Source organism: Lygodium microphyllum, chromosome 21, assembly GCF_053477565.2.
Source record: "Lygodium microphyllum isolate KBCC chromosome 21, Lygodium_microphyllum_v1.1.10, whole genome shotgun sequence".
NCBI lineage: Eukaryota > Viridiplantae > Streptophyta > Polypodiopsida > Schizaeales > Lygodiaceae > Lygodium > Lygodium microphyllum.
This window is the reverse complement of record NC_141155.1, coordinates 51,646,107-51,658,577: the sequence shown is the minus strand read 5'-3', so window position 1 is coordinate 51,658,577 and position 12,471 is coordinate 51,646,107. Positions and strand designations below refer to the sequence as shown.

Sequence of the window (12,471 nt, the reverse complement as noted above, 5' to 3'; positions counted from 1 at the left end):
ATCCACCATAATAAAAAAATGGTATACACAAAAGTGTTACGTGCATGCATTGATGAAGGGTAGGAATACTCAAAATTAAAGGCCAAAGGTCTTATAATATCAAATGTATCAAAGTCAAAGAAATAATAAAAATATGGAGAGGTGTGCTTTTTGGGTGAAAGGGTGGATTGAGGACACGAGTGGTTGCGTGTCTCTTTCTCTCCCTCTCTTTCCTGAGAACACACATTCTCTTCTCGTGGGTGTGCAAAATATTTGTATTTGGCTCGGCTCCTCTTTCTCTTCCTCTTTCTTTCTCTCTTCATTCTTTATTTCTAAAAGCTATGGAAGATAATGATGAAAGTGATGAAGATGATAGTGTTGTTTATATCATTATGGATATGGTTTCTTTTAAGAGAGATGTTTGCAGTTTTGGGATCATGGGCTCAGCCTACTCATAGAATTTGAAGGTTCTTTTTCCCTGGTTTGTGTTTGATATTATAGCCGTGGCAGGGTCCTCCATTTTTGGTGCACTGGCCGGGAAAGAACTGATCTTTGAAGCTGCAAATAGAGGGGCTTGAAGGAAAGGTGGAAGAGGAACCACTGTGCAAAGAGAATGTACCTTCACTCATTCGAAGGGAAATAGAGAACGAGAGAAGAGGAAGATCTGAGAAGAGGAAGAGATCTTCGGAGCCTAAGCAGAAGAAGCCACGCCTTTTGGCTGTGAAGAAGGAGGCAAAGGCCAAAGGCCAGAAACGCCAGAAAAGCCCGAAGGATCCCAATAGGCCTAAAAGACCACTCTCTGCTTACTTCCTGTTTATGGAAGACTTTAGAGAGACCTTCAAACAAGAGAACCCTACTGCTAAGGGTACAGTAACAGTAATGTCTGCTGCTGGAGGTGCTGGATGGAGATATATGAACGAATAGGAGAAAGCTCCTTATGCGGCAAGATATAAAACACTTAAGGAAGACTATGACAGGGCTATGACTGCCTACAACCACTGAAAGAAGAGTGGAGGAGGTTCTCGGAAGCATCATGAGCACCTTGGGAGCTCTGCACGTAGCCGCAGCGACAGCCCCTTGGGTCTCTGGTAGTGCACTGTGGGAGCCCCTCGCGCAGCCCCATTAACCTATTATCGCACATAGACAGGCAGAGAGAGAGAGAGAGAGAGAGAGAGAGACTCCGCTTTGGATTTCTGTAAATAACCTTGTCAAATTAATGTTCCCAACGTTTACCCTCCTCTCCAACGGATACCTGTGTGCATCCTGCCTGCGTCTCATTCCTGCCCGTGCCCCATCGCTCGCCCTTTACGGCTGGGCTAGCCTTGCGTTGTCAGTTATGGCCATACGCTTCTAAACGCCTCAATCAATTGCTCCGGGCTCTCCTGTGTGATTTGATTCCTGCAGACATACAGTGCCACAAAGGATCCTCCTCGGGAAGGGAGGCTTTCTATTCTGTAGCGTCTCTCAGGGTTTCATGTTGTTTCTCCGCCAGGAAGAAGAAATGAGAGAGGGGAACCAAGACAAGTCTAAGATCTCAATATGGTGGGACATTGAGAACTGTGGTGAGCCGAAGGATGTTGATCCTCACTTTATTGCGCAGAACCTGAGTACTGCCCTTCACCATGCCAATCTGGTAGGCCCCATTGAAATTCAGGTCTTTGGCGACACTCAGATCCTGTCGCATATCACACAGAAGGCTCTTTCAGACACTGGCATTACCTTGAATCATGTTCCTCGAGGAAACAAGGATGCTGCTGACAAGGCTATATTAGTGGGTATGTTGCTCTGGGCTTTGGATAATTCTCCACCTGCCCACATACTTCTCATATCAGGAGATGGCGACTTTGCAAATGCTTTGCATCGGCTCAGGTTGAAAAAGTACAGTATATTACTTGCTTGTCCAGCACAGTTTGTCAAGCCTGCTCTTCTTGGCGCAGCTCTCAAGCTTTGGAATTGGAAAGATCTGGCAAAAGGACATTTGGCAGAGCCTGAACTGTCTCCACATAATGAAGTAGCACAAGAGGCGTCTCAAATGCATGATGCTGGCTTGACAGGGTTGTCCTCTGGCTCATTTGATAAGTTTCCATATAAGTCAAGCTCACATATAAAGTCAGATATACACAATCAAAGTCCTATTTCTAATGGCTTTGCATCACCACAAAAAGCACTCTCAAAAGGGAAGTATGCTGGAGATGGGAGAACTGCTTCCTCGGGGAACATGATGGATGGACCTTTGGGTGCCCCAGTTCCTGCTGGTGTGTGTCCTTCCCCGTTACCAGTTGATGCCAGACAGGCATCACGTTATGGACACACATGGCAAAACTTACAACCACATACTATAATACCTTAATATTACCACCCTACTTTTCTGCATGTGGTGCTTTCCTCCACCCATGATCACCATCATGATCACCATCAACCTCTCCTTTTAGCATATATTGCTGCCATCCCTTACATCTTCCTTCTTCTTTTTCTTTTTCCTCCAAACAACAACCATCGAAAAATGATAAGATAGACTAAAAAGGGAAAAAAAATTAAGAATCTAAAAGGATCAAAGCTTAGTAACCCTCCTAATCCATTGTCAACATTCAAAAGTGACAACTCTTTACCAAATCACAATACTCTCTCAAAGCTAAGCTTTCAAGAGTTTTCACTTTACATTCATATATGACAACACTATTAAATACTCCATGAGAAGATACATAAAGATAAACCCCCACATCAGAAGATACATGAATCTACATATACAATTAAACCCTATTTTCTCAAGTGTCCCTTTGGAGCTACATGATGGAGTCTTATTTCTTTCTCCATTAAAATGGAGGAGTTGTGCTCATGATTCCTTATTGAAGATAGAACCCTATCTTTTGGACATTATACAAGTTTTTCAGTGTGGGAGTGCAATGGAGGCAGGAGTTCCCTTACTCTGGTGGTCATGGATTTGGAGTCCCATACCCTACTATGGCTAGGCCTTATGATTGAAGTTGTTTTAACTAACAATTTTGGAAGTTGTTTTGTGATAGACAGTGGTTCTTCTTTGATAGTTCGCGAGGACGCTTCACATTTCAGTGTGGGAGGAATATGATGACACCAAAAGAAGCATAAAAACAAGGCACAAAAGAATCCAAGCATGCATCATATTTTCATTTTTTGTCAAGAGAATAATACTACATTGTTACAAAATCACTAAAATACACACCTATATGAGGGGGCCACATCCACATACATCCACCATAATAAAAAAATGGTATACACAAAAGTGTTACGTGCATGCATTGATGAAGGGTAGGAATACTCAAAATTAAAGGCCAAAGGTCTTATAATATCAAATGTATCAAAGTCAAAGAAATAATAAAAATATGGAGAGGTGTGCTTTTTGGGTGAAAGGGTGGATTGAGGACACGAGTGGTTGCGTGTCTCTTTCTCTCCCTCTCTTTCCTGAGAACACACATTCTCTTCTCGTGGGTGTGCAAAATATTTGTATTTGGCTCGGCTCCTCTTTCTCTTCCTCTTTCTTTCTCTCTTCATTCTTTATTTCTAAAAGCTATGGAAGATAATGATGAAAGTGATGAAGATGATAGTGTTGTTTATATCATTATGGATATGGTTTCTTTTAAGAGAGATGTTTGCAGTTTTGGGATCATGGGCTCAGCCTACTCATAGAATTTGAAGGTTCTTTTTCCCTGGTTTGTGTTTGATATTATAGCCGTGGCAGGGTCCTCCACATCCTCAACTACTTTCTGTTGAGAATCAGCAATCACACTCAAACAGCCTCTTTGTATGGAGTCTCAGGGTCAAGGACATGCAGGGTACATTATCCCATATGCACAATGGTGCCTACTGCAGTTTCCTACTTTCCTATAAAGCATTGTACTTGCTTCCTTTCTTAATGCAATGATAGTACTCTTTTCATTTAAGTAAAGTGTCAATGTCATTGTCCACATACACAAGATTGTGTTTATGAGTCCAAGTCTCAATCTTGGAACCTAATTCACTTGTGTAACAAACAGTGTCATTCCATCATGAGTCTACACTTCTCCTTCCATCCTCCATAGCTTCCGATTATGTCATGCTCTAGATCCCGCATTTCTAACATGGTATCAGAGCTCAGCTGAGCATGGCTTAGCATGTCTCAGGTCTCCTCTCTGCTCTTTCAGCTCCTCTTCATCTCTGGACAGCTCAAGATTGGTGTATGACTCTATTTCCAACTTCATACTTCATCCTCACTCTTGTCTGCCATAGCCAGACAGTACCCAGCTCACTTGGAGCTTCTTGATCTACTTCTACAGCCCATATTTCCCCACGCTTCCTTCTGGAGAAACTTTCCTATGGTCCTAGCGTAGCTCCTCGTCACATCAAAGGCCAACATTGGTAAATCGTAGCTTCAGCATTGCACAAATTGGAAGTCGCTGCCCATTCTGCGCCATATTCCGGTCGTACAGTTCGCGCTGCCTCTGCGTGCTGTGATCTGGTCCGTGTGCATAGGGCAATTGAAGCTCATTACCCAAGCTTCCTTCCCATCAAGTATTATGCAAAATGGTTACGTCTACGAGCTGCACGAGCTGAAAAACCAGGCTGCATCCTGCAAACCCTAAAGGGAAGCCATAGCTTTTCTACTTCAAGCTTTCATTTCACTTGAATTTCTCACTTCTCTGGAGTCAGCAAAACCCTTGCCACTTTGAACTGATCAACTTTCCCATCAAATCATCAAGGAAGGGAGATTTGTGCTTGGAAGATTTGATAAAGTTGAAGAAATCAAGTAGCTCAAGCAACAACCACATCAAGCTCCTCTTCCAACTCTTACTTCTCACTCAACTGAAGGTTTTGCTACACTTATCTACTCCAAAACTCAGCCTTCAGCTAGAAATAAAAAAAAATCAAAATCAACAAGAAGAAAGTCCAAGAAGATCCAGCATCAACATCAGGCTCATCAAGAACAGTATCTATTGATACTTATCAAGTGTTATTTGACACTATTTTTCTTGTATCCTTTGATACACTTGAGTACAACACTCTTACTGATTTCATTCAGATCTGAAGACATCAGCATCAAATCAAGAAGGGGAAGATCACTTGGAGTAAAAGACTTTTGCAGATTTGGTATTCATTGACACTCAGTTAATGCTTTTTAGCACTTGTGTCTCTCAATCAATTCTTCTGTTGCTCAAATCTAATAAAGTCTGAAGTTGATTTGCTACTGTTTCCGTAAATCTAACATGGGCAAAGACTCGCCAAATGCTCGATTCAAAGGAGTCGGATTCCACACTTGGCAAACCCGCATCAAGCTCATCCTGATGAAGAAGGGTCTCTGGGCCATTACAAATGGCAAAGAGAAGAAACCTCAGGATGCGGACCTTACAACTACTTGGCAAAAGAATGATGACAGAGCCCAGGCCATTATCAAATTGGAGCTAGATGACAGTTATATCCATCACGTGGATAACTGTGAGACCTCACAGGATACATGGAAAAGACTTGACACCCTGTTCGGTGCACAATCTAAATCATCAAAGTATGGTCTCCTAATTGAATTCTTCAGGCTTGAAATGAAGTCCAGCACATCACTTGCCACACATCTTAATTACATGGAAGGACTCCTAACCCAACTTGCAGGAATCAACATTAAAATGGATGAAGATGTTTGCATCGGTGTTCTACTTAAGAGCTTGCCTCCTGAATATAATAACGTATCAACAACTTTAATCAACATGCCAAATCCTGAACTTGTTGATATCCAGGCATCACTGTTAGAAGAAGAAAAGAAGCTAAAAACTAAAGAAGAACCAAGTACCTCTAGAGATGAGTATGCATTATATGTTGGCAACAGGTACAAAGGCAAGAAAGATCAGCTCTTTTGTGACTTCTGCAAAAGGACCGGACACACCGAGAAGTTCTGCCACGCAAGAAAGAGATCCCAAAAGGCCTATCTAGTCGCAGTCAAAGAAGAAGAAGAAAATGAAGCAAAGGAAGATGAAGATGAAGACCACCAGGATCGGAAGGACAAGACTCATCAGTCCTTGTACTCTCATAATTCTGATAGACTGTTTTAAATAGCCTTGTATTTTCCTTGCCCTAATGTTTCCTGCCATAAGCTTTGTAAACTCCTTATGTAACTTGGCATTACAGTCCCTGTACACTTTGTGAGGCCCCTGTTACAGCCTCTGGATGTCCACCATGTTTATGGTACCCACACTTAGTTTTTTCTGCGACAGCCTCTGGTGTTTTGCCATGTCTGTGGTATACCCACACTTTGCAGGTGGTTCTCATTACAGCCTCTACACACTTTGTGCCTTTCCTAGTTGTGATTGAGGAGGGGTGTTGAGAATTAGCAATCACACTCAAACAGCCTCTTTGTATGGAGTCTCAGGGTCAAGGACATGCAGGGTACATTATCCCATATGCACAATGGTGCCTACTGCAGTTTCCTACTTTCCTATAAAGCATTGTACTTGCTTCCTTTCTTAATGCAATGATAGTACTCTTTTCATTTAAGTAAAGTGTCAATGTCATTGTCCACATACACAAGATTGTGTTTATGAGTCCAAGTCTCAATCTTGGAACCTAATTCACTTGTGTAACAAACAGTGTCATTCCATCATGAGTCTACACTTCTCCTTCCATCCTCCATAGCTTCCGGTTATGTCATGCTCTAGATCCCGCATTTCTAACACTTTCACCATATAAGCATAGTGGTGAGCTGCATAACATTCAAACCCAAATCTTTAACAGGGTATTTGACCTTGCTAGATCTACGTACCACTAGATCACTCAATGGAGCCTTTACATTACTATGAGCTATCTGTACTTACTATGAGCTCTCTGTACACCTGGCATCCTAGCTGAAGGAATGCCAAGCTCATCATCCAAACTCTCCGAACTACGAGAATCTCCATCAAATCCCAAATGACTGGTAGATGCATCATTACCATCCAGCACTTTCTTCTTTCCTTTGTCCTTCCCTGCAACACTTATAGATCCACCTGAAGGCATGGGGCTACTCCTTAGTCTCCGAGACCAAGGACTCACTGTAGGTGTAGTACTAGATGATGTTTTTGGTCCACTAAGACCATGATTCTTGTTTATCTTTCTACACATAGCTGTCCTGATCATTATCATCATCCAAAACATCACCAGTAGGTGTATACCAAATTCCCATCTCATCAAAGATAACATTCCTGCTCACTCTGAACTCACCTGTTGATAGGGTTATAACAGCGATACCCTTTCTGCTCTAAAGAGTATCCAATAAAAACACATTTTTCTACCTTTGGATCAAGCTTCTTGAGTAGCTCATCTGGCACATGAATGTATGCAACACAACTAAATACCTTCAAGTGCGATACATCAGGCGTCTTGCCAGTAAAGTATTCTTTAGGAGTCATCCCATGAACTGCATCTGTGGGAGTTCTGTTCATAATGTAAATAATAGTATAGACAGCCTTAGACCAAAAATGTTTGGGCATATTCTTTTTAGCCATTAATGCCCATGCAACTTCTGCAATATGCCTGTTTTTTCTTTTTGCAACTCCATTTTGCTGTGGGGTATACCTGTAAGTAAATTTCCTCTTTATCCCATGAGTCCTCAAGAAGCCACAGAACTCATTAGACAGGTACTCTCCCCCTCCATTTGATCTCAAGCACTTCAGTTTTAAGCCTATTTCTATTTCAACAACTGTCTTAAAAGATTTGAAGTACTCAGACACATCACTCTTTTTCTTCATGAAGTATACCCATAACTTTCTTGAATAGTCATCAATAAACGTGACAAAGTATTTGCTGCCACCAAGAGATACATTCTGTGTAGGCCCCCAAACATCTCTATGCACTACATCAAGTAATTTTCTACTCACTTCTCTATCATGCGAAAAGGGTTGTCTTGCCTGCTTACCAAACTGGCATGCTTCACAAACTTTATGCAATTCTGCAACTCTAAAAGAAGGCAACCCTGCAACCAATCATCTGGACTGCATTAATTTCAGTCTTTGCACATTTGCATGTCCAATACGTTTATGCCATATTTCAATATCTGCAACTACTCCTTTTCCTTTAGCATACATAATAACATCCATTGCAAGAATTCCAGCATCTAAAGTGAACATTCGGCCAACTCTACTTTCTTTTGAGACCAACCTGTACTTATCATTAAACTCTTCTACAAAACAACCTTTTACATTGAATCGGACCTACAACCACTGCTCTACCATTTGGCCAATAGATACTAGATTCTTTGTAATTGATGGCATATGTAATACATCTGTCAGACTCTTTGTTTGGCCATCATACAAGGACAAGGGAACCTTTCCAATGTGTGATATTGGGTGGCATGAATCATCACTCGTCTGCACATAACCTAGGTTTTGTAAGTCTGCATCTCTCAAAACCATTCAACATGACTGGTCATATGATTAGATGTACCTGAATCAACATACCATACATCATCATGTGTCCCCTTTCCTGTAATTGCATTCATCATGTGCAACATAACAAACAGACACTCATTTTTGTCTTCATTCTGTCGTGAAGACGATGCATAGTTTCTTTGCTGCAATTTACCACTGTGAATATCATCCTTCTTTGCATAGCAATGGGTTGCAATATGGCCTGTTTTTCCACAATAATGGCAAACAATAGCAGAATTTCCAGAACCTCTATTCTGCCATCCACCTCTTCCTCTAGAGCTCCCCCTGTCTCTAAAGTTTTCTGTGCCTCCAGAAACCTGCATTTCACCAAACTGTTTATTGAACCTGTTTTGCTGGTTATCGCCAGCACGTCCCATACTACGGCCTCTCAAAGAGGATCTTCCATGTCCCCTTCCTGAACTCGAGTAAAATGCTTGGACCTGCTCACCATTTCTTTCAGACAAATCACCCTGCATATTGATCTCTTTAGTAATCATGAGAGAGATCAGCTCATCAAAATCTGGAAACGGCTTCCGTACATATACTGAAGTAACAAATGATTTCCATGTCTTCTCATTGTTAAGGCCACTCAGAGTGGATGAAATCAAATCATCATCATCCGGCATTGCATCAATCGTTGCCAAGGCATCTGCAATGCTCCTCACCTTCAAAACATACTCATTGACAGACATTTTTTCTTTCTTCAAGGCATTCAACTCTTGCTTGAGTTGAATCTTTTGTGCCTTTGTATTTACTGAAAACATGTTCTCAAAAATTATCCAAGCTGCATGTGAAGTTACTGCATTCCTGATATGTCCAAGCATAGTATTATCAATGACTGTAGATAGCCAGTACATCACCTTTTTGTCTTTTGCATTCCACTCTTTCCATGCTTTTAACTCATCTATAGTCAGAGGGATACCCAACTTTGGCTCCTTTTCTTCATCTGAGACAAACTCATAAAGGCCCTTTCCAATAAGGAAGTTCGTCACACGGAACTTCCATGAAGGGTAGTTGTTCTCGTCGAGCTTCTCAATAATTGGATTTCCATTGTTCTCTGCCATTATCACAAACAAGGATACAACACAACAAGCTAGTCTTCTGTAATCTTTCACAATACGTGTACAACAATATACAAAGCAATCTTTTTCACTGATTGCTCAATAGTACATGTAATCTGCAACCTGTTTGCAGATAAACCTTATGTTTGCTTCCTGTAAACACCTCAAAATTTACAGATTCGCAATCTGTAACCTGTGCACCCACTTTTGGTCAATACAGCCGAAATCATAGTGTACCCTGAAACTGTTGTTTGCAACCTTGCGGCTCTAAAAAACGGGGCTCAAATCGGCCTCAGACGCCCAAAATATTTGCAGGAAAGCCCTTAAGGGTCTATATGAAAAATATACAGTGATCTGCTCGCACACCAAATCTCACAGCAATCTGAGATTTTTGCTCGACCTTGCTTCCGGTGCCTCCACTGGCACTATCTAAGAGAGAGAGTGGAAGAATGGGAGATCTTCTTACCCGTTGCTTGCTTGCTCGAACCTTGCTTCCTCTCCTTCACTTTAGCCTTCAAAATCAGCCTCTCTCAGTGGCGCGGCTTTGATACCATGTCAAGAATCGTGTGGTGGGGGGACTTGCTTGAGCTGCTGCGCCAAACACACACTGTATACACAAGAGGAAGCTCACTCAAGAACATAAGAAGAGAGATAGAGGACAAAAAGTTTTCTTGCTGGTTTTTTCTTCTTCTTCCACATACTATACAATGTACACGAAGTATAGATAAGATACAACATAAAGAAAAGTGGTCTACTAAGTCAAACAATGCATAACCGACTACACTAATCGACTGGCACTATGTCTTTGCCAGTTGTAGGTAGGTGTAACAAACTAAATATAATAAGTGATAAGTCAGTGGCCATGTGAGTATCATAATGACCACCAACATGCTAAGTGTAGACGTGTGGACTCATCTAGTCAACGGTCCATCATCAATGTCCGCACGTGTTAAGCTTGCCATCTCAACATTCTTTTTGCATGAGATCTCCCAAAATTGACTGAAAAGCCACTTACTTTTTACATGTCACTCTATTCTAGAAGTTTTCTACACCTTTTAAGGATATTTATAATAAATAATATCCAAAAGATCAAAAATAGGCTAAACTTGTCCAAAAAATCCCGCATTTTGGAACTAACCATACTATAGACACTACATTGACACTCTAGATTCATAAGAAAGCTGAATGATGATGCACTTAAGGTTTTTTCACATTGTATTCATGTAGCGACATGACATCCACTTCCTCTGAACCTCCACATCCTTTAGTATGTGCCAAATTCCTACTTGTCACCAGATTCTAAGTCCTCCTCATCCTCGACAACCATATTCTTTGCTTCTTCACCTTTTATATCTTCCTAGCTATCCCTTGTATCATGGAAACTATTTTCTTCCAATTCTAGCAACTCATAGGCAGTAGATTTTTGGCTCTTGAATAACTTGATTCTTTTCCTTGCTACGGGAAATTTTATGGCTATCCCATCCAACTCATTTAATGCATAAGTAGCATTATCAAACATCTGTCTTACCACATAGGGTTCAAATTATCGTTTGGAGACTTTACGCATGGCACTATGCTGGTTGTCTAAATTGTCATCATAAACTAGTACCCAATTCCCATCTTGTATAGTTCTTGTCCTCAATCTATGTCTTTTGTCAAACCGGTTCTTATTTTGTATCCTTGTTGCCCTTAACTTTGCAACTCTTTCCAAGGTAGCACACTCATGTAACTATCATCTCTTCTATCGGCATGATAGGTTTTTGACCATACATCAATTCAGCAGGCATATATCTTATGACAATACTATGAATTGTTCTACCAGTCCACAAAGCGTAAGGGGACAATCATGGCCACTCATTTACCTTCTCTCCACATGCTTTTGCCAATGCCTTCATTTCCTTTGGCGTTATAAGTTGAAGTTAAAGCAATATTTATCCCTAAATGTGCAAAGAAATCATGGGCTTCATCTACATCTAGCCCACCCCTATGTACTGTAATTTTTTCCACACAACCATACCAACAAAAGTTCTCTAAGAGTAAAGTACACATTGCATTTGTTGTCTTAGTACGTAGAGTTCTCCCTTCCACTTGATTTGTCAAGAATTCACGGGCAAGTACGAGATATCTCATTTTCCAAAGACGTGTATGCATCATGTGACTAAATCCACCACCCACTTAAAATGAAGAGACAAGGGATATGTGGGTCGCAATCCATTACGATGTCTCACAAATGAATACATTTAACATGTCTTACATGTTTTCACAAAGTGACAACATCCTTATATATGCCCTGCCATCAATATCTTTCTTTGATCTTTGCAAAAGTACCCTAAACACCTCTATGGCCAGCCCATAAGATTTCATGAAATTCTTGTATGACATTTACTTGTGAAACTCTATCATTGAGAACTCGCAATGGCATACCATGTTTCTTCTTAGCATTTTTCCACAAGTACCCATCTTTTAAGAAAAACCCATAGGCTTTCCTCTTGATCTTCTTAAACTCCTCATTCGACTACTCGTCTCTTTTTGTTAATGTGTTGAGGTATTACACTCTCTTGCATATTTGTCTTCCAAAAACACTTCTACACAAGATACATAACATCTAAAGTATTTTCTCTTTTCTTTCCAAGCTTCTGTTAGTGTTGTAGCAACTCCTTGCATTGCTAAATTCTCCTATAACACTTGTACTTGATAAGCCAGTTGTTGTATTTACTATATTTAATGTTGTCCTTGCATTCATGAGAGCTGTGCTTGTAGTTACAATGGTTGCCAATTCAGTTTCACCAATCAAAACATAATTTTTAGCTACAAGAAAGTCATATTCTTTCTCCTCATCCATCATCCCATCGTTCCCATATCGTGCCCGAGATAACATGTTAGCCATCGGGTTATTTCTTCCTGCAATATGCTGAAATTCAGGGTTCAAAGATTTGATGTACGCAATCCACTGGAGCATAGCAATGTCTAGGGTAGCACAACTAGTAATCATATCCAATACTAGCTAATAATCAATCGTCTTAATGCCTACA

General features: G+C 40.8%; 1 protein-coding gene across 1 annotated transcript; it reads left to right on the top strand.

Moving 5' to 3' along the window:
* The first annotated feature begins 1,002 nt into the window (after positions 1-1,002).
* Positions 1,003-2,329, top strand: LOC148017999 (uncharacterized). The gene has a single exon (XM_087661537.1). It carries the CDS (start codon positions 1,454-1,456, stop codon positions 2,327-2,329), a length of 876 nt encoding a protein of 291 aa, XP_087517663.1. The 5' UTR covers positions 1,003-1,453.
* The last annotated feature ends 10,142 nt before the right edge of the window (positions 2,330-12,471 follow it).

Coding starts and splice junctions, on each gene's coding strand:
- LOC148017999 (XM_087661537.1), top strand. CDS start 1,454: ATGTTGTTTCTCCGCCAGGAAGAAGAAATGAGAGAGGGGAACCAAGAC.